Raw genomic sequence first — 20,656 nt, forward strand, 5'->3', positions numbered from 1 at the left:
AATACTACTACTACTGTCCTGGAAGGCAGGTTAATAGTTCAGCACCAAAATTGCATCAAAAATGCATGTACATACATTTTTGATACGTTTCCATTCAAATCTATGGACCACAAAATCACACTGCATTGCGCCAAAGTAGCACAGGACCCTTCCTTAAACTCGCATTGCAGTCATACTGCATTGATGTGAATGGCCACCACTGAAAACAATGCGATTTCTATTGTCATGTTATTCTGTGCAACTAAAGTCACATCAGAAATTGCACTAGTGTGAACCAGGCCTTAATCTATCCAATATTAAAAACAAAAAAAAGTTTTGCTTTTAGTTACACTTCAATAACTAGGACATATAGTGGTAAGAAAAAGTATGCAAACCCCTTGGCATTAACTGGTTTTCTACAGTAATATGTCATAAAATGTGATCTGATCTTCATCTAAGGGCCTATTTCACAACTATGCACTTTTAATGCACTTCTGTGCAGTTTGGGGGCACCTTCACACTGATGCGCTTTTGATGCTTTCCCACTGACTTACAATAGAAGGTGCTTTTTGGTGAACTTTTTTTTAAAAAAAAACTGCTCCAAAGATGCAGCATGCAGATCTTTTCAAAGTGCAGCGCACCTGCAGTGTGAACAGGTACATAGGATTTAATGGGGAATAGTTTTCATGCACTTTTGTTGCCCTGGAAAAGTGCAACACAATAGAAAAACGCAATGTGCTTAAACTGAGAACACACAAACAATTCTATCTTCTCATGTCTTTATTGAGCACACCTATTAAACATTCACAGTTCCAGAGGAAAATGTAAGTGAACCCATAGACAATTAGTGCCCCGTTGTGAATTTGTATTCAGCCCCCTTTACTCTTAAACCTTTAAATACCATTATGTGGAACCAATTGCCTTCAGAAGTCCCCAATTAGTAAATACCGCTGTTTTGTTAAGTAGTCAGAAGGTTTCTTAGAGGACCTTTGTAAAAACAAACAGCATTATGAGGGCCAAGGAACACACCAGACAGTGTCTATACTGAGAGTCAATACTTTGTAGAACCACCTTTTGCTGCAATTACAGCTGCAAGTCTTTCTGGGTAAGTCTCTACCAGCTTTGCACCATCTAGAGACACTAGATGTGGGGACACTAGTGGATGCAGTAATCTGTGGACACTTGACCCTCCCCCCTTGTTTCTGAAAATTTTGTGGTGTACTTCCTTGTTTAGCCCTGGTTTATGGGCTTTGATTGACTTTTGTTTCATTGTATTTCACTTCATAGGTTTGACACTTTTTGTTTTTTTTTTAATTTACGATTAGGGTCCATTCACACTAGCGCGACTTGTCAGGCGACTTGGTCGCCTGACAAGTCGCGGTCGGTCGCCTGCCATTGATTAGCACAGGACCCGTTCTAATAGGAGCGGCACAAGTCGCTCCAACTTAGAAAAAGGGTCCTGTACTACTTTGGGGCGACCTGGAGGCGACTTGCATTGACTTCAATGATATCACAGGTCGCCCCAGCAAGTCGTGTCGCGCCAATCTGAATGGACGCTTAATGTACTGCTTTTCAAAGCACTGATTTTCATTTATTAGCACTGCTTTATAAACTTTACTGTTGAAAGAAAATCATAGGAAGTCACATTTGCAGTTTGCGAAAAGCCATGTGGGGGATGGTATAATATAAAGGGGAGGAGTACCACGCTTCAAAGGTGCATCAGTGCTCAAAAATATCTTTGTATGACTTCAGTATATATAATATAGTGCAAATATTTTATAAAGGCTATCTAAAGTGTCTCAATGTCAAATAAATAAATATGTGCTTGCTGTGAAAAATCCTATAAACAATGACTTGGTATTGATTAGTGTATAAAAACCATACAAATATATAGAATTATAAATATATAAAATAAACTCCAAAAGTGTTCTGTGCTTATATTGTCACCCTGTATTAAACCGATATTCAAAGTCTCTGTATAGATTCACAGGTGGTTCAATACTGTTTTTTTTATTATTTAAAGTGCTCAAATGTCACAAATAGTGTTAATGGTGATCAAAATCTTCCTCCTATATACAAATGCATGCAGGTGCTCTTCGGTGTTCGTGACCACTAGGTGTCCTATGCGCTCACCTCAATCTCTTCAATATTAAGCCTCATACTGTGTCCTTACTCCTTTCTGCCACTGGGGTCCTATAGAGATGCTGGATACCGTTTTCTCCTTATATTGAGGATCGGTTTAGTAGGGTCATGGAAGGGACCTCACAATTTCCAAAAATAAATGGGCCAATATAGAAGTATTGCCAGATCATTTATTAATAAAAAACAGAATAACACTCACATGTATCTTGTTTTTCAATCGTGTGTATCAAATGCGAGTCTTATGTGTATGCGAACCATGTGGGGGATGGTGCTCTAGTCAGATGAGACCAAAATTGAACTTTTTGGCCTAAAATCAAAATGCTATGTGTGGTGGAAAACTAACACTACACATCAGTCTGAACACACCATCCCCACCGTCAAACATGGTGGTCGCAGCATCATGTTGTGAAGATGCTTTTTTTCAGCAGGGACAGGGAAGCTGGTCAGAGTTGATAGGAAGAGGAGTGGATGGTATGAAAATATAGGACAATCTTAGAAGAATCGGTTAGTCTGCAAAAGACTTGAGACTGGGGCGGAGGTTTACCTTCCAGCAGGACAACGACCCTAAACATACAGCCAGAGCCACAATGGAAGCATTTAGATCAAAGCCTATTCATGTGTTAGAATGGCCCAGTCAAACTCCAGACCTAAATCCAATTGAGAATCTGTGACAAGATTTGAAAATTGTTGTTCACAGACATTTTCCGTCCAATCTGAGAGCTTGAGCTAGTTTTCAAAGAAGAATGGGCAAAAATTTCACTCTCTAGATGTGCAAAGCTGGTAGAGACATACCCAAAAAGACTTGCAGCTGTAATTGCAGTGATAGGTGGTTCTACAAAGTAATGACTCTCAATATAGAGACACTGTCTGGTGTGTTCCTTGGCATTCATGGTGCAGTTTGTTTACTAAAGGTCCTCTAACAATCCTCTGAGGGCTTCACAAAACAGTTGTATTTATACTGAGATTAAATTACACACAGATGGACTCTATTTACTAATTGGGTGACTTCTGAAGGCAATTGGTTCCACAAGATTTTAGTTAAGGGTTTCAGAGTAGAGGTGGCTGAATACAAGTGCACGCCACACTTTTCAGATATTTGTAAAAAAATTAAAAACCAGTTAGTTATTTTCCTTTCACTTCACAATGATGTGTCACTTTGTGTTGGTCTATCACATAAAATCACAATTAAATACGTTTACGTTTTTTTGTTGTAACATGACAAAACGTGGAAAATCTGAAGGGGTATGAATACTTTCTCAAGCTACTGTGCCTCCAATAAGTTTTTCTACATTAAATACAGTATCTGAAATAAGTTCTACACATGGGAACGTTAACTGAGTAAAAATACTTCTAACTAGCTGTCAAAAATATCAATAGAACACAAATTTAAGAAACTGTGTACGCAAAAAAATAAAATACATACTAAAAACTTTATTTGATGACATTCCTATCAAAATATTTTATTACCTGGGTTGTCTTTTTCAGTGTCAGAATCAAGTTCTTGACAAGAGATACAGAGTAATTTCTTCTGTCGGTCCTGTAACAATATAGTCTACCAATTGGCAAGACAGACAAGCATGTTAGTCTTTTACCACATCACCATTTACTATATACTTTATATACATTTACTATATACTTACCCCACATGTATCACAGCTTTCACCAAGCATTCTGTATCCCTTTAGCAGATAATCTCCCATCAACCGGCTAACCTTGTCTTGACGCTCTTGGCGTGCTCTCAAAATTTTCATGTCTGACTCAGATGGGGAAGACCAGTTATCATCATCACCACCTTTCATTCACCATCATTTAAAAAAAAAAAAAAAGGAGAAAAAGAGGAAGAATAAGTCATTATGTTGACTGTAAAAACATCAAATTAATAGTTAATCTTACACTTGAATTATTAAAACTGTGCAAACAGAAAGATTTCAGAAACAGATGTTTGAAAGAACAAGCATGAATGAATCAAAAAATGTCCAAATTGTTACTGCAAAAAAGTTTTTCACAACACTTGGCAATTCTGGTAGAAATATTTTACTTGCCATGTTACTACTAAACAAACTAGTAGAATACATGAAAGTCTATGTTCTGATCATAGAAATCCTTTAGGGCTAGGCCATACCAGCAGCTATATTGTAATGTGGCCTCTGGTGTGAGCTGTGGAGTAGACAGTGGTGATGCGCCAATTACTTTTTCTTTTAAACTTTATTAGAATATCACAATACACCTGGATCTGAGCCCCAACGTAGCATCAAACATCTTTTAGGAACAACATCTCTCTTGAGTATAACCACTGCTGTTGGCTTCTCCCTTTTGGCTTTGGTCTACTATAAAAGCACAACCCCCTTCAAAAAATGAAATGCATGGCTACAAAGAACTTAAGATTGACAGCTCAGTAGTGGTGACCAGAAAAAGAGAAACTGAGAAAAGGGATGGTATATGGCAACTCCCACACCCTGATGATGTAAAGACCATGTGCCCACAAGCACAAATCCTGCTACCTATATGCACCACAACAAAGGCTGGGACAGGAAGGAATAAACCGATAGAAAACTTTAACCTTCCATACAGCCACTACTGAATTGCTGCAAAGATGTCAGGACTGCCACATCTCCATACCAACTTACTTTCAACCAAAGACCAAGAGTAACATCAGACACCCTTTAATAGGAAGTAAATTGACGCATTAGGGTGACCTTCTAAAGCTCTACTTGTTAGCGGTACTCTAGGTTGTCCAAATGACACTGCAATTTCCATGCATTTCTACCAGTCTAGCTTCAGCAAGTGGCGGGGCCACCATCATGCCCCATTAGTGCTCTGTCCCCAGGAATTGGGGGCTATAATACAGACTGCATTTCCAGCCTACAGCTTAGGCCAAAAGTACCAGAAGCAAATTGTAGTTAGTAAAAGTATACACCACAGAGAAATTATTCAAACAAATAATGAGGACCCCAAGATCTAGCATTGCTCATAGGAACATCTTTTCTCAGTTTAAACTTATGGTACACAAAGGTCTGCTTCCACCTTCGCGGATGACACAAAGATATGTAGGGCAATAACTTCTCATCAAGATATAGAAATCTTACAGAATGACCTGAACAAAATAACAGAGTGGGCAACTACGTGGCAAATGAGATTTAATGTAAAGTATTACACTTGGGGGCAAAAAACAAAACGCAAATTATGGGGGGGGGGACCTCTGGGGGAATCCAGAATAGAGAAGGATTTGGGGGTTCTAGTGGAAGACTAAGTAATAGCATGTGATGCCAGGCTGCAGCTGCCAAAGCAGGCAGATTATTAGCATGCATAAGGAAGGGGATGTATTCCAGAGATAAAACTATAATCCTACCACTTTATAAAACCCTGGTCCGGCCACACCTGGAGTATTCTGTCCAGTTCTGGTCGCCAATCCTCAGAAAGGATGTGCTGGAACAGGAAAGTCTAAAGAAGGGCAACTAAACTAATAAGAAAATTGGAGGACCTTAATTATGAGGAGCCATTACAAGCACTTAATTTATTCTCCTTGGAGAGGAGACACCTAGTAGTGGACACCTGAGAGGGGACATGTTAGCGATTTACAAATACCTCAATGGCGATCCTAGCATAGGTAGAAAACGATTTAGTCCCAAGGAGTGCAAGAAGACACATGGCCACACAATTAGATTAGAGGCGAGGTGGTTTTTTTTTTTTTTTTTTTTAAAGTAATCTTTATTTTAATGCAAAAAAGTAACAATAATACAGGGAAATAAGAAATAATAAAGCAAAAGCCATTATGCGGTACAAATTGGCTGACTAAGTATGTGGAGTATATCAACAGTCTACCGCTACAGAACATCTTTCAACTTGCAGAAGTGGTCCTCCAGCAAATGCTTGTCACAGCCACCAGGTGGGCTAACAGTAAGAGAAGCATTATAGGCATAAGAAGGAAAGTTATTTTTGCAAAAACGCACTACAGTTCATTTTACATGGTTTCCTATGCCGCTGCATATTTGGAAAGATCAAGGACTTTTTTTTTTTTCAACGCAAAACGGTGCTTTTTGGTTTAATAGACTTCAATGGAGAAGCTGCAGAGGGGAATATTTAGTGACAAGGATTGTAGCCTTAGCGACTGGGTGTTAGCGACTGGGTGTAAACCTTAGCAACTAAGCAGTAAGTTAGCGTTTGGTAGTAACCTCAGTGCCTGGGGAGATACTGTAGCGACTGGGACCGGGTATACCTTGTGACTGGGAGTACGTTTATCGACTGGTGGATAACCCTAGCTACTAGGAGGACCTAGCAACCATAGGCGATTGGCGAGTACCGCAGGCGACTGGCGAGTACCGTAGGGTTAGTACCAGGGGAGATAGAGGTAGTGTAGGTAAGGAATAGCAGGTATCTTAATTTTTCCCCATAGAGTAGTGGGTAATGTCTGGCAGGATTGGGGATGCCACTCAGTGCACTTCTTGCTGCATGTATGCGTTCCTTGATGAACCAATTGAGGGCGAATACTGCTGTGCAAGATGTGAGCGACTTGTTTCTCTTGAAGCCCAGATCCTGGATCTAGAGAACAAAGTGGCAACACTGCGTAAGCATCAACAACCTGGAAAGGAGCTTGGACATTACCCATCAGGTGCTGGCAGGGGCCGGCATAGAGTAGGGTGGAGACGCAGGCAACAGAGGAAAAGCGCTAGGGAGGCCAGTCCTGAGTTGATACACCCCAACAAATATGCCAGGTTGCATGACGATGGGGATATCAGCTCAGGGGTGGCAGTGCTGGAGCAGGCGCCCTCCCCCAGCTGCCAGGGGAGCAGAGTGTCAAGGAAGGAGGGGGCCGTGACTCAGGAAAGGTTAGAAAGATTGAGGTAGTGGGGGACTCAATCATCAAGAGGACAGAGAGGGCAATCTGCCAAAACGATTGCGGTAGCCGAACAGTATGTTGTTTACCGGGCGCTCGAGTTCGGCACATCGCGGATCAAGTAGCCAGATTATTAAGCGGGGCTGGGGAGGACCCAGCGGTCACGGTGCATATTTGCACCAATGACCAAGTAAAGTAAGAGGAAGGTGGAGGATCCTAAAGAATGATTTCAGGGACTTAGGGAATAGATTGAGGAATAGGACCTCCAAGTTGGTTTTCTCTGAAATACTGCCTGTTCTTTGAGCCACACCAGAGAGGCAGAAGGAGCTTAGGGAACTGAACTGAGGAATTGGTGTAGGAAGGAGGGGTTTGGGTTCCTGGAGAACTGGGCTGACTTCTCTGTCGGCTGCTGGCTCTTTAGTAAGGACGGGATGCACCTTAATGGGAACGGTACAGCTCTTTTGGGGAGAAAGATGGCCACCAAGTTGGAGGGGCTTTTAAACTAGGAGGGCGGCCCAGTGGTAGAGTAAGTTAGGAGGGAGCTAAGGACAGAGTATTTTTGGGGGCAGAAGTGACAGCAGGCCCGCAGCGTCTAAAATTGGGGGGTCTGTGCAGACAAACCTCAGACCAAACAGAAAAAAAAAATTTAAGCACTATGCAATATAAACTTCCACTAAACTAAGAGGGATATATGCAAATGCCAGGAGCCTAGCTAATAAAACGGATGAGTTGGAAATGTTAGTACATGAGGAGGGAGCAAAGGACAGAAGGCAGTATTAGAGACAGCAGCGACAGTAGTTCCATCACGTCAATTGGGGGGCTATGCAGGAAAACCTCAGATCAAACAGGAATAAAAATAATCACCATTCACTATCAACTTCTACAAAACTAAGAGGGGTATATGCAAATGCCAGGAGCCTAGCTAAAATGGAGGAGTTGGAAATGTTAGTACAGGAGGACGACATAGACCTTGTGGGAATAACAGAAACTTGGTTCGACCCCTCACATGACTGGCTGGCCAATATCCAAGGGTATTCGGTGTACTGGAAGGACAGGGTAGAAAAAATAGGGGGAAGGGTATGTCTCTGTCAAGAATAATGTAAGGGTGATAGAGAGGAGTGATATAATGGAAGGGATGAGTATGGAGTTAGAATCCGTGTGGTTAGAACTCCATAGGGAAGAAGTAAAGGGAAAAGTAATTGTGGGGGTTTGCTATAGGCCACCCAACCAAAGGGAGGAGGTAGAGCTGGAATTTATATCACTGTTGGGTAAAGTGGTAAAGCTTGGATCAGTCATCATATTAGGGGCCTTCAATTATCCCGACATTGTCTGGGAAGAAGGGACTACACACTCACAGAAGGCCCGTCTCTTCATGGAAACCTTACAGGACAACTACAGGTCTCAGTTGGTGTATTCTCCTACTAGAGAAAATGCAGTGCTGGATCTATTGATCACTAATGACCCAGACCTAATCTCGGAGGTTGGAGTCCAGGACAACCTGGGCTCTAGCGATCACAGGATGATCACATTTAGCGTAAATAACAATATAACTAGGCAAGAGGGGAACATAAGAACCCTAAACTTCAGAAGGGCAAACTTTCCCAAATTGTGCTCAATGATGGAAAGGGTAAATTGGGACCAAACCCTAGGAACACTGACCACGGAGGAAAAATGGGAATGCTTTAGGAACATATTAAACAAATGCATCTTGCAGTGCATTCCTATAGGAAATAAATTTAGAAGCTACAAATCCAAACCTGGATGGCTAAACCGTAATGTTATAAAAACGTATTAGGGGTAAAAAAAATGGCCTTCAAGGAATATAAATCAGAGGGCACAGTATCGGCTTTCGAGCAATACAAGGAGGCAAATAAGAAAAGTAAATACAAAATCAAAATGGATAAAATCAACTTTGAGAGACAAATAGCGGAGGATAGTAAAAAGAACCCAAAAAAAATAATTTAAATATATCAACAGCGAAAAATCTAGGGCAGAGCATATTGCACACATATTTAATGATGATGGGAGGATGGTTACAGAGGACATTGAAAAAGCAACTGTGCTTAATGCTTTTTTCTCCTCAGTCTTTACACAGGAAAAGGAGGGGTACACTGACCATGACTGTATGGTTAGTAGTAATACACAGGACTTGCCGCTATGGTTAACAGAGGGTGAAATCAGGAAAAGGCTGGATAAAATTAACACAAATAAATCACCAGGCCCGAATGGCGTACATCCGAGAGTACTCAAAGAACTTAGTTAGGTTATATCTAGACCACTGTTCCTGATCTTTGCTGAGATTATTATGACAGGAAATGTACCGGGAGATTGGAGGAAAGCTAACGTGATACTGATATTCAAAAAAGGCCAGAGGCATGTCCCAGGAAATTATAGGCCTGTCAGTCTGACATCGATAGTAGGTAAACTTCTGGAGGGGATGATAAGGGACTATATCGTAGAGTTTGCTAAAGACAACAACATCATCAGCAGTAATCAGCATGGGTTTACAAATGGGCGTTCTTGTCAAACCAATCTCTTAACATTCTACGAGGAGGTGAGCTGTGAGCTAAATAGGGGGAGACCAGTGGATGTGGTGTACATGGATTTCACTAAGGCGTTTGATACAGGTCCCCAAAAGTGCTTAATTTATAAAATAAGGTCTGAAGGCATCGACCGCAAGGTTTGCTCTTGGATACGGAACTGGCTAAAAGGGCGTGCCCAAAGGGTGGTAATAAATAGCACATACTCAGACAGGTCTGGGGTGGTAAGTGGGGTCCTCCAAGGCTCAGTCCTGGGACCAACCTTGTTCAATTTATTCATAAACAGCATTGAGGACGGGATCAGTAGTTCTATATCAGTTTTTGCAGATGACACAAAATTGGGCAGGGCAATAACTGCACAGCATGAAGCAAATATCCTACAGAATGACCTGAACAAAATAACAGAGTGGGCAACGACATGGCAAATGAGGTTTAATGTGGAGAAGTGTAAGGTTTTGCACTTGGGGACTAAAAACATAAAAACACAATACACTTTAGGGGGGAACCTTTGGGGGAATCAAAAATGGAGAAAGATCTTGGAGTCTTATTAGAGGATAGACTAGACAATAGCATGCAATGTCAAGCGGCAGCTGCCAAAGCAGGCAGAATATTCGCATGCATAAAGACAGGGATGTATTCCAGAGATAAAACTATAATACTACCACTTTATAAAAAAACTCTGGTCCGACCGCATCTGGAGTATTCTGTCCAGTTCTGGTCGCAAGTCCTCAGGAGGGATGTGTTGGAGCTCTAGAGAGTCCAGAGAAGGGCAACTAAACTAATTAGGGGATTGGAGGACCTTAATTATGAAGAGCGTCTGCAATTGCTTGATTTATTCTCCCTGGAGAAGAGACGCCTGAGAGGGGGACATGATAGCAATTTATAAAATATCTCAATGGTGATCTCAACATTGAAAAAAAGCAATTCAGTTGAAAGGATTGCATGAGAACTCGAGGGCATACAATGCGATTGAAGAAGCGTTTTAACCTCAGGCAACGCAGGGGGTCCTTTACTGTTAGGGCTACACGATTGTGGAATTCTCTACCACAAGAGGTGGTTTCTGCAGGAAGTATGGCTATTTTCAAAAGAATCTTGGACGTACATCTCAAGGATCAAAACATTTCAGGGGTATGAGAGATGATTACGGCCACACACACCTACACAGGTTGAACTGGATGGACTATTGCCTTAATTCAACCACAACAACTATTTAACTATGTAAGGAGGACATAGACCTTGTGGGAATAACAGAAACTTGGTTCAACTCCTCACACGACTGGCTGCCCAATATCCTAGGGTATTCTGTGTATCGGAAGGGCAGGGAAGGAAAAAGAGGGGGAGGGGTATGTCTCTATGTCAAGAATAATGTAAGGGTGGTGGAGAGGAGTGATATTATGGAAGGGATGAGTACGGAGTTAGAATCTGTGTGGGTAGAGCTCTGTAGGGAAGGTGAAAAGGGGAAAGTAATTGTGGGGGTTTGTTACATAGTTACATAGTTAGTGAGGTTGAAAAAAGACATCAGTCCATCCAGTTCAACCTATGATGTGTGTGTGTGTTTGCTTTTAACCGTACATCGTATACCCCTGTATGTTGTTGTTTCTAAGGTGCCCATCTACTTCCCGCAGTTACTACCATTTGTGGCAGAGAATTCCACAGTCTTGTAGCCCTTACAGTAAAGAACCCCCTGCGTAGCCTGAGGTTAAATCTCTTCTTATATAGTTACATAGTTACTGAGGTTGAAAAAAGACATCGGTCCATCCAGTTCAACCTATGATGTGTGTGTGTGTTTGCCCGTACATTGTATACCCCTGTATGTTGTGGTCTTTAAGGTGTCCATCTAATAGTTTTTTGAAACTATCAATGCTCCCTGCTGATACGACTGCTTGTGGAAGAGAATTCCACATCCTTACCGCTCTTACAGTGAAGAACCCCTTACGCACTTTAAGGTTAAACCGCCTTTCCTCTAGTTTTAGTGAGTGGCCACGTGTCTTATTGTATCTCCTTTCTCTGAATAGTTTGTTCCTTATGCTAGGGTCGCCAGTACAGTATTTGTACATTGATATCATATCCCCCCTCAATCGTCTCTTCTCCAGAGAGAAAAGGTTCAGTGCTTGTAGCCTATCCTCATAGCTGATGTCCTCCATTCCCCTAATCATTTTTGTTGCCCTTCTCTGGACTTTCTCCAGTTCCAGCACATCCTTCCTGAGGACCGGTGCCCAGAACTCCAGATGTGGCCGGACCAGAGTCTTGTAGAATAATCTCTTTATTTCTGGAGTGAATCCCCTTTTTTATACATCCCAGTATTATGTTGGCTTTGCTTGCAGCGGCTTGGCATTGCATGCCACTGCCAAGCCTGTTGTCTACCAGTACCCCCAAGTCCTTTTCCATCTTAGACTCACCCAGAGGTTCCCCCCTAGTGAGTAGCTTGCTTTCTGGTTTCTGGCCCCCAGGTGCATTACTTTACATTTTTCAACATCAAACCTCATCTGCCATGTAGTTGCCCACCCCGTTATTTTGTTCAGGTCCGCTTGCAAGGTTTCCACATCCTGCATAGAAGATATTGGCATGCCTAGTTTAGTATCATCTGCAAATACTGAGATTGTACTAGATATCCCCTCCTCTAAATCATTTATGAATAAATTAAACAGGATTGGTCCCAGGACAGAACCCTGGGGGACCCCACTTTCCACACCCGCCCAATCCGAGTACTCCCCATTAATCACCACCCTCTGGACTCTCCCCTGGAGCCAGTTCTCTATCCAGGTACTCACCTTATGGTCCATACCTACCTTCCTTAGTTTGTACAGTAAGCGTTGGTGGGGAACGGTGTCAAAGGCCTTTGCAAAGTCCAGATACACCACATCCACAGGCTTTCCCTTATCTAGGTGGCAGCTCACTTCATCGTAGAAGGTTAATAGATTGGTTTGGCAAGAACGATTTTTCATGAATCCATGCTGATTACTACTTATAATACCATTTTCATTACTAAAGTCTTGTATGTGGTCCCTTAACATCCCCTCCAAAATTTTGCAGACTACTGATGTTAGGCTTACCGGCCTATAGTTACCCGGGATACATCTCGGCCCCTTTTTAAATATTGGTACCACGTTGGCTTTTTTCCAATCAGCTGGCACCATACCCGTCTGTAAACTATCCTTAAAGATCAAGAATAATGGTCTGGCAATCACCTGGCTGAGCTCATTAAGAACCCTCGGGTGCAAGCCATCCGGTCCTGGGGATTTATTTATGTTAAGTTTCTCTAGCTTAGCTCTAAGTCTATCTTCTGTTAGCCATGGCGGCACTTCCTGAGGTGTATTATTTAGTTCGGCCTTACAAGCAAGGTTCGTGTAGCCCCCCGATTCTTTTGTGAAGACTGAAGAGAAGAAATTATTTAACACTTCCGCCTTTTCTCTGTCCTCAGTGGCCATATTTCCTTTGTCATCTTTTATGGGGCCAATGTGTTCTGGCCTCGCTTTCTTACTGTTTATATACTTAAAGAACTTCTTGGGGTTCTTTTTACTCTCCTCCGCTATATGTCTCTCGTGTTCTATTTTAGCCGCCCCGATTTCATCTTTACATTTCTTATTACACTCTTTGTAATGCTTAAATGCTGCCAATGACCCCTCAGTCTTGTATTTTTTGAAAGCCTTTTCTTTAGCACTAATATACATTTTTATGTTGGAGTTTAGCCACCCAGGGTTTAGTTTTGCTCTTTTAAATTTATTTCCCTTTGGAATGCACTGGCCAATCCCCTTGTTAAGTATGCTCTTGAAGCACTCCCATTTTTCCTCTGTGTTCTTTGTTCCCAGGGTTCTATCCCATTTGATATTTTCTAGCAGCGAGCGCAGTTTAGGGAAATTGGCTCTTTTGAAATTCAGTGTCCTTATATTACCCTTGTGCTTCCTATTACTGTAATTAATACTGAAACCAATTGACCTATGGTCACTGTTTCCTAAGTTGTCCCGTGTTTCTATATCCTTGAGCAGGTCTGTATTGTTGGTAATCAGTAGGTCAAGTACCGCATTGTTTCTTGTCGGTGCATTCACCATCTGACCCATGAAATTGTCCTGCAAAACATTTAGGAACTGCCTAGCCTTGGCTGAGTGCGCAGTTCCTTCTGCCCAGTCTATATCTGGATAATTAAAGTCCCCCATTATAATGACATTTCCCATCCTTGCTGCCAATCCTATCTGTAACATTAGGTCCGCCTCACCCTCCTCCCTCTGGTTGGGGGGCCTATAGCATACGCCCAATATTACCTTCCCCACCGTGCCTTCCCTTTGAAGCTCTACCCATAGGGATTCTGCCTCGTCCTTAGCTCCATTATTAATATCATCCCTCATATTTACCTGTATACTGTTCTTAATATACAGACATACCCCTCCCCCTTTTTTACCTTCTCTATCCCTGCGATTAAGGGAATACCCCTGAATGGTCACCATCCAGTCATGGGAGCTGTCAAACCAAGTCTCAGTTATCCCCACAAAATCTAAGTCCTCCTCAAACATCAGCAGCTCCAGCTCTCCCATCTTGTTGGCCAGGCTTCTGGCATTGGTATACAAACCTCTAAATTTTGACCGGTTACCTATATCCTCTTTTGATGTTTTTAGGCTGGTCTCTTGATTTTTCCCCATACCCACCCTGGGTATAGGAGCTCCGAACACCCTACCACTAATGCCCCCATTTCTGCCTTCTGAATCTTGCTTTCCACTGGCTAATTCTACATCTGTACCCTCCCCCCCATTCCCTAGTTTAAAAGCCCCTCTAACTTTTTGGCCATCCTCTCACCCAGTATGGCTGCACCCACCCCATTTAGGTGCAATCCGTCCCTACCAAAGAGCCGGTGGCCGACTGAGAAGTCGGCCCAGTTCTCCAGGAACCCGAAACCCTCCTTACTACACCAGCTCCTCAGCCACTCGTTAACTTCCCTAATCTCCCACTGCCTCTCTGGTGTGGCTCGAGGTACAGGTAGTATTTCGGAAAATACTACCTTGGAGGTCCTAGTCCTCAACTTAGCGCCTAAGTCCCTGAAATCGTTTAGGACTCTCCATCTTCCTCTGCCTATGTCATTGGTTCCCACGTGTACCATGACAGCTGGGTCTTCCCCAGCCCCACCCAATAATCTGTTCACCCGATCCGCGTTGTTATAGGCCACCCAACCAAAGGGAGGAGGTAGAGTTGGAATTTATGTCACTGTTGGGTAGCGTGGCAAAGCTGGGGCCAGTCATCATATTAGGGGACTTCAACTATCCCGACATTAACTAGGAAGAGGGGACTGCACACTCAAAGGCCTGTCTCTTTATGGAAACCTTACAGGACAACTACATGTCTCAGTTGATGGATTCTCCTACTAGAATGAAAGCAGAGTCCGGGACAACCTTGTTTCTAGCAATCACAGGACAATCACATTTAGCGTAAATCACAACATAGCAAGGCATGAGGGGAACATAAGAACCCTAAACTTCAGAAGGGCAAACTTTCCCAAATTGGGCTCAATGATAGGGGAAATAAACTGGGACCAAACCCTAGGAACACTGACCACAGAGGAAAAATGTGAATGCTTTAGGAACATATTAAACAAATGCATCTCGAAGTGCATTCCAATGGGAAATAAATTTAAAAGAGCCAAAGCCAAACCTGGCTGGCTTAGCCGTAATATAAAAACAAATGGCCTTCAAAAAATATAAATCGGAGGGGACGTTATCGGCTTTCCAGCTATACAAGAAATTAAATAAGAAATGCAAATACAAAATCAAAATGGCTAAACTCAACTTCTAGAAACAAATAGCAGAGGATAGTGAAAAGAACCCTAAGAAATTCTTTAAATATATCAAAAAGCAAAAAAACGAGATCAGAACATGTTGCACACATAATTTACGATGATGGGATGATGGCTACAGAGGACACTGAAAAAGCAACTGTGCTTAATGTTTGTTTTTCCATCAGTCTTTACACAAGAAAAGGAGGGGTACACTGACCACGACTGTATGGTTAGCAGTACCTCACAGGACCTGCCGCTATGCCTAACCGAGGGTGAAATCAGGGAAAGGCTAGATAAAATTAAACACAAGTAAATCACCAGGCCCGGATGGCGTACATCTGAGAGTGCTTAAAGAACTCAGTAAGGTTATTTCTAGACCACTGTTCCTGATCTTTGCTGACAGTATTTTGACAGGAAATGTACCAGGTGACTAGAGAAAAGCTAATGTGATAAAGATATTCAAAAAAAAAGGGCAGAGGCATATCCCGGGAAATTATAGGCCGGTCAGTCTGATGTCAATCGTATGTAAACTTCTGGAGGGGATTAGAAGGGACTAAATCCAAGAGTTTGCTAAAGAAAACATCATCAGCACGGGTTTACAAAGGGGCGTTCGTGTCAAACCAATCTGTTAACATTCTATGAGGAGATTAGCTCTGAGCTAGACAGTGGGAGACCTGTGGATGTGGTGTACCTGGATTTTGCTAAGGCGTTTGATACAGTTCCCCACAAACGCTTGATTTAAAAATTAAGGGCAACAGGCATCGACCACAAGGTTTGCTTTCGAATACGGAACTGGTTAAAGGGGCATGTCCAAAGGCTGGTAATAAACAACGCATACTCGGAGTGGTCTGGGGTGGTAAGTGGGGGTCCCCCAAGGCTCAGTTCTGGGACGAAGTTTGTTCAATTTATTCATAAACAGCATTGAGAACGAGGACTCGATCTCAGTTTTTGCAGATGACACGATTCACATCGTGAGGCAGAAATCTTACAGAATAACCTGAATAAAAAAAAACAACAGAGAGGGCAACTACATGGCAAATAAGGTTTAATGTGGATAAGTGGAAGGTATTGCACTTAGGGACCAATAACAAAAGCAAAATACACGCTAGGGGGGGGGGGGACCTCTGGGGGTATCAAAAATGGATAAAGATCTGGGGGTCTTAGCAGAAGATAAACTTAGCAATAGCATGCAAAGTCAAGCTGCACCTGCCAAAGCCGGCAGAATATTGGAATGCATAAGGAAGGGGATGTATTCCAGAGATAAAACTATAATCCTACCACTTTATAAAACTCTGGTCCGACCACATCTGGAGTTTTCTCTCCAGTTCTGGTCGCCAGTCTTCAGAAGGGATGTATTGGAGCTTGAGTACAGAGAAGGGCAAAAAACGTATTAGGGGATTAGAGGACCTTAATTACGAAGAGCGTTTAGAAGCACTTGATTTATTCTCCCTGGAGAAGAGATGCCTGAGAGGGGACATTATAGCGATTTACAAATACCTCAACGGTGATCTGAGCATAGAAAAAAAACTATTCAGTCGCAAAGGAATGCATGAGGACACGAGGCCATACAATGTGTTTAGAGGAGATTTAATGTTGAAAAATGTAAAGTAATGCACTTGGGGGCCAGAAACCAGAAAGCAAGCTACTCACTAGGGGGGGAACCTCGGGTTGAGTCTAGGATGGAAAAGGACTTGGGGGTACTGGTAGACAACAGGCTTGGCAGTGGCATGCAATGCCAAGCCGCCGCAAGCAAAGCCAACAGAATACTGGGTTGTATAAAAAAGGGGATTCACTCCAGAAATAAAGAGATTATTCTCCCGCTCTACAAGACTCTGGTCCGGCCACATCTGGGAGTATGCTGTCCAGTTCTGGGCACCGGTCCTCAGGAAGGATGTGCTGGAACTGGAGAAAGTCCAGAGAAGGGCAACAAAAATAATTAGGGGAATGGAGGACATCAGCTATGAGGAAAGACTACAAGCACTGAACCTATTCTCTCTGGAGAAGAGACGATTGAGGGGGGATATGATATCAATGTACAAATACTGTACTGGCGACCCGAGCATAAGGAACAAACTATTCAGAGAAAGGAGATACAATAAGACACGTGGGCACTCACTAAAACTTGAGGAAAGGCGGTTTAACCTTAAAGTGCGTAAGGGGTTCTTCACTGTAAGAGCGGTAAGGATGTGGAATTCTCTTCCACAAGCAGTCGTATCAGCAGGGAGCATTGATAGTTTCAAAAAACTATTAGATGGACACCTTAAAGACCACAACATACAGGGGTATACAATGTACGGGCAAACACACACACACACATCATAGGTTGAACTGGATGGACCGATGTCTTTTTTCAACCTCAGTAACTATGTAACTATATAAGAAGAGATTTAACCTCAGGCTACGCAGGGGGTTCTTTACTGTAAGGGCTACAAGACTGTGGAATTCTCTGCCACAAATGGTAGTAACTGCGGGAAGTATGGCTACTTTTAAAAGACTCTTGGACGTACATCTCAAGGATCAAATGAATACGTCCACACACACCTACACAGGCTGAACTGGATGGACTATTTTCTTTATTCAACCTCAACTACTATGTAACTATGTATTACGCTTCTAGCAATTTTTTTTACCAAAAATATGTAGCCGAAAACAAATTGGCCAAAAATGTTAAAACATTTTGATTTTTAAAATAGTTTTTTTGGGAATGTTATATAGCAGAATGTGAAAAATATTTTTTTTTTTTTTCAAAATTGATGCTCTTTTGGTTTATAGCGCAAAAATTGAAAATCGCACAACTGATCAAATACCACCAAAAGACAGCTCTATTTGTGGGGGGGGAAAAAAAAAAGGACGTCAATCTTATTTGGGTACAGCGTCGAATAACCGTGCAATTGTCCATTAAAGTAACGCAATGCCGAATCACAAAATAGGGCCTGGTCAGGAAGGGGGGGTCAAATCTTCCGGTCTTAAAGTGGTTAATAAATTTAGAGTTGCTGCCTGCCCTGGATACTTCTCACTGGTGTGGGAAGTCAGTTAAATGAGGTAAGTGTATGTGGGCTATGGCGCTACTCTGGATGTAGGTAGGTGGAATCTATTAAACCCAAAATCCTGGCATATGTAGAAGGATAATGTGGTGTATACCTTCAAAAAATACAGTTGGTACCAAATAACCCAGTACAATAAATACAATATAATAAAACAAATAATATCCAGTGCTGGGTGCAAAATTATTAAGTGGGTGGATCAATATCCACAATAAATAAAATACAATAAATAAATAGATGGATGATATCCAGTGCTGAGTGATAATTAATGGGTGGGTGGACCAATATCTCAGTCCACTGATGAGGTGTCTCAGTGTCTATGATGAATTAGCTAACAATATGTATCCCACCAGTGAAGAAACTTTCCAAAATAACAATATAATAACCCTAACAAGTGCTGTATATCACAAATGTGTGAACCAAAGTGCTGCGTGCGAGATGGCTCCTCCTCCTACAGGAAACACAAGCACAATTAAGTTTAAAAGGCCACCCCACAGGCTGCCCCACAGTTGTTTAAAGATGAACTGGCCTGCTTAAGCGACTAGCTCAAATTATAATTCTAAGTATACGATTTATTGATAGGGTGGGGGTCCACCGTCCTGGAGGATTCCTGGAAAGGGAGTCATCAGGTAATAACTTATTCTTTCCCAAGTCATCCTCCAGGACGGTCACGAGACCCCAACGATGCATACCTAGGGTGGGGCCACTGCCTGGAGCACTTTGTGACCGAAGGATATATCCTGGGCGGAGACCAGGTCGACCCTGTAATGTCTGACAAACGTCAGATCACTTGACCAGGTAGCTGCTTTGCAGATTTGCTCTGCTGAGGCCCCAGCCTTTTCTGCCCAAGATGTAGATATTGCCCGGGTAGAGTGTGCTTTGATGCCGGCTGGTAAACTCTGGTCCTGTGCTGTATAAGCTGCGCCGATGGCCATTCTGATCCACCTGGCTATGGATGATTTTGAGGCTGCTTGCCCTTTCTGAGTGCCTCCGAAAAGGATGAATAAGTAGGCGGATTTTCTGATTTCTCTGGTGACTTTTATGTAGTGTGGGATACACCTTCTGACATCCAGAGTAGCGAATGTCTCCTCCCCTGGGGAGGTTGGATTTTGGCAAAAAGATGGGAGGACCACTTCCTGAGTCCAATGAAAATCTGATGAGACTTTCGGGAGAAAGAGAGGGTCTGTTTTGAGGATTAATTTATCTGGAAAAACCCTTAAGAAAGGCTCCTTGATGGAAAGAGCCTGTAAATCGCTCACCCTCCTGGCCGATGTGATTGCCACTAAAAATGCCGCTTTTAGAGTAATGTTCTTTAGGTTGCATTCTTCTAGAGGCTCAAATGGAGCCTTGGTGAGGGCCTGTAGAACTAATGTTAGATCCCATGGTGCCAGACTAAGATCTTTGCTTGGCCTGGATCTTTTGATGGATTTAAAGAATCTCTTTACTAAAGGATCTTCTCCTATAGGTTTTTCCAGGAAAATCGATAGAGCTGCCGCCTGCACTTTGAGAGTGCTTAGTTTATATGTTTTCCAGATTTTATTGTAAATTTTCCTGGTCACTGGTTTCCTGCTTTGCAGTAGTACCTCCGTGACCCTTTTGGATAGCCCTTTATTCAGTAGTATGCACCGTTCAGGATCCATGCTGCTAATTGTAATGTCCGACTGGAAGGGTGATGTGCGCCATTTTGAGCCAGGAGATCCTCCTGGGCTGGTAGCATCCATGGTTCCTCTTCTGCCATCTTCTGGAGTGGGGTGAACCATGCTCGCTTCGGCCAAAATGGAGCCACTAAAATTACCCTTGTCCCCTCCAGGTGGATTTTCCTGACTATTCTTGGAATCAGCTGGATCGGGGGAAATGCATATGCCAGACCAAATCTCCAAGGGAAAGCTAGGGCGTCTATTCCAAGTGCATTTCTTTCTTTGTGTAAAGAGTAGAACTTCTTCACTTTTCTGTTGTTCTCTGTGGCGAAAAGGTCCACCTCTGGTGTTCCCCATTTCTGGACCAGTTGGTTGAAAACCAGATGGTTTAGTTCCCACTCTGCTGGGTCCAGGTGTCTCCGGCTTAGGAGATCTGCCAGTACATTTGCCGACCCCTTTATGTGCACTGCTGAAAGGGATAAAAGATTTGCTTCCGCCTCTGAGAGAATGTCCTGTGCTATTCTCATCAGGTGCTTTGAGCGTGTGCCACCTTGGTGGTTTATGTAAGAGACTGTCATAATATTGTCCGACTGGATTTGAACATGTTTCCCTTTTATTTCTTGTTGGAAACCCATCAGCGCTTCTCTTACCGCCGCTAGCTCCCTCATGTTTGAGGATACTTCCTCTCCAGACTGGCACCACGTTCCCTGTCTCACTTG

General features: G+C 42.7%; 1 protein-coding gene across 1 annotated transcript in view; it reads right to left on the minus strand.

Moving 5' to 3' along the window:
- The window catches only part of ZNRD2 (zinc ribbon domain containing 2), a 45,793-nt gene that overhangs the window by 4,566 nt on the left and 20,571 nt on the right, over positions 1-20,656 (minus strand). Inside the window, exons 2-3 of the mRNA XM_082270122.1 lie at positions 3,762-3,910; positions 3,589-3,673 (exon numbers count right to left, since the gene is read on the minus strand). Coding sequence (XP_082126248.1) covers positions 3,589-3,673; positions 3,762-3,872 — 196 coding nt within the window. The 5' untranslated portion in view covers positions 3,873-3,910. The remainder of the gene's footprint in view (positions 1-3,588; positions 3,674-3,761; positions 3,911-20,656) is intronic.

This window comes from Pelophylax lessonae, assembly GCF_965119305.1.
Source record: "Pelophylax lessonae genome assembly, chromosome: 10".
In the NCBI taxonomy this organism is placed as follows: domain Eukaryota; kingdom Metazoa; phylum Chordata; class Amphibia; order Anura; family Ranidae; genus Pelophylax; species Pelophylax lessonae.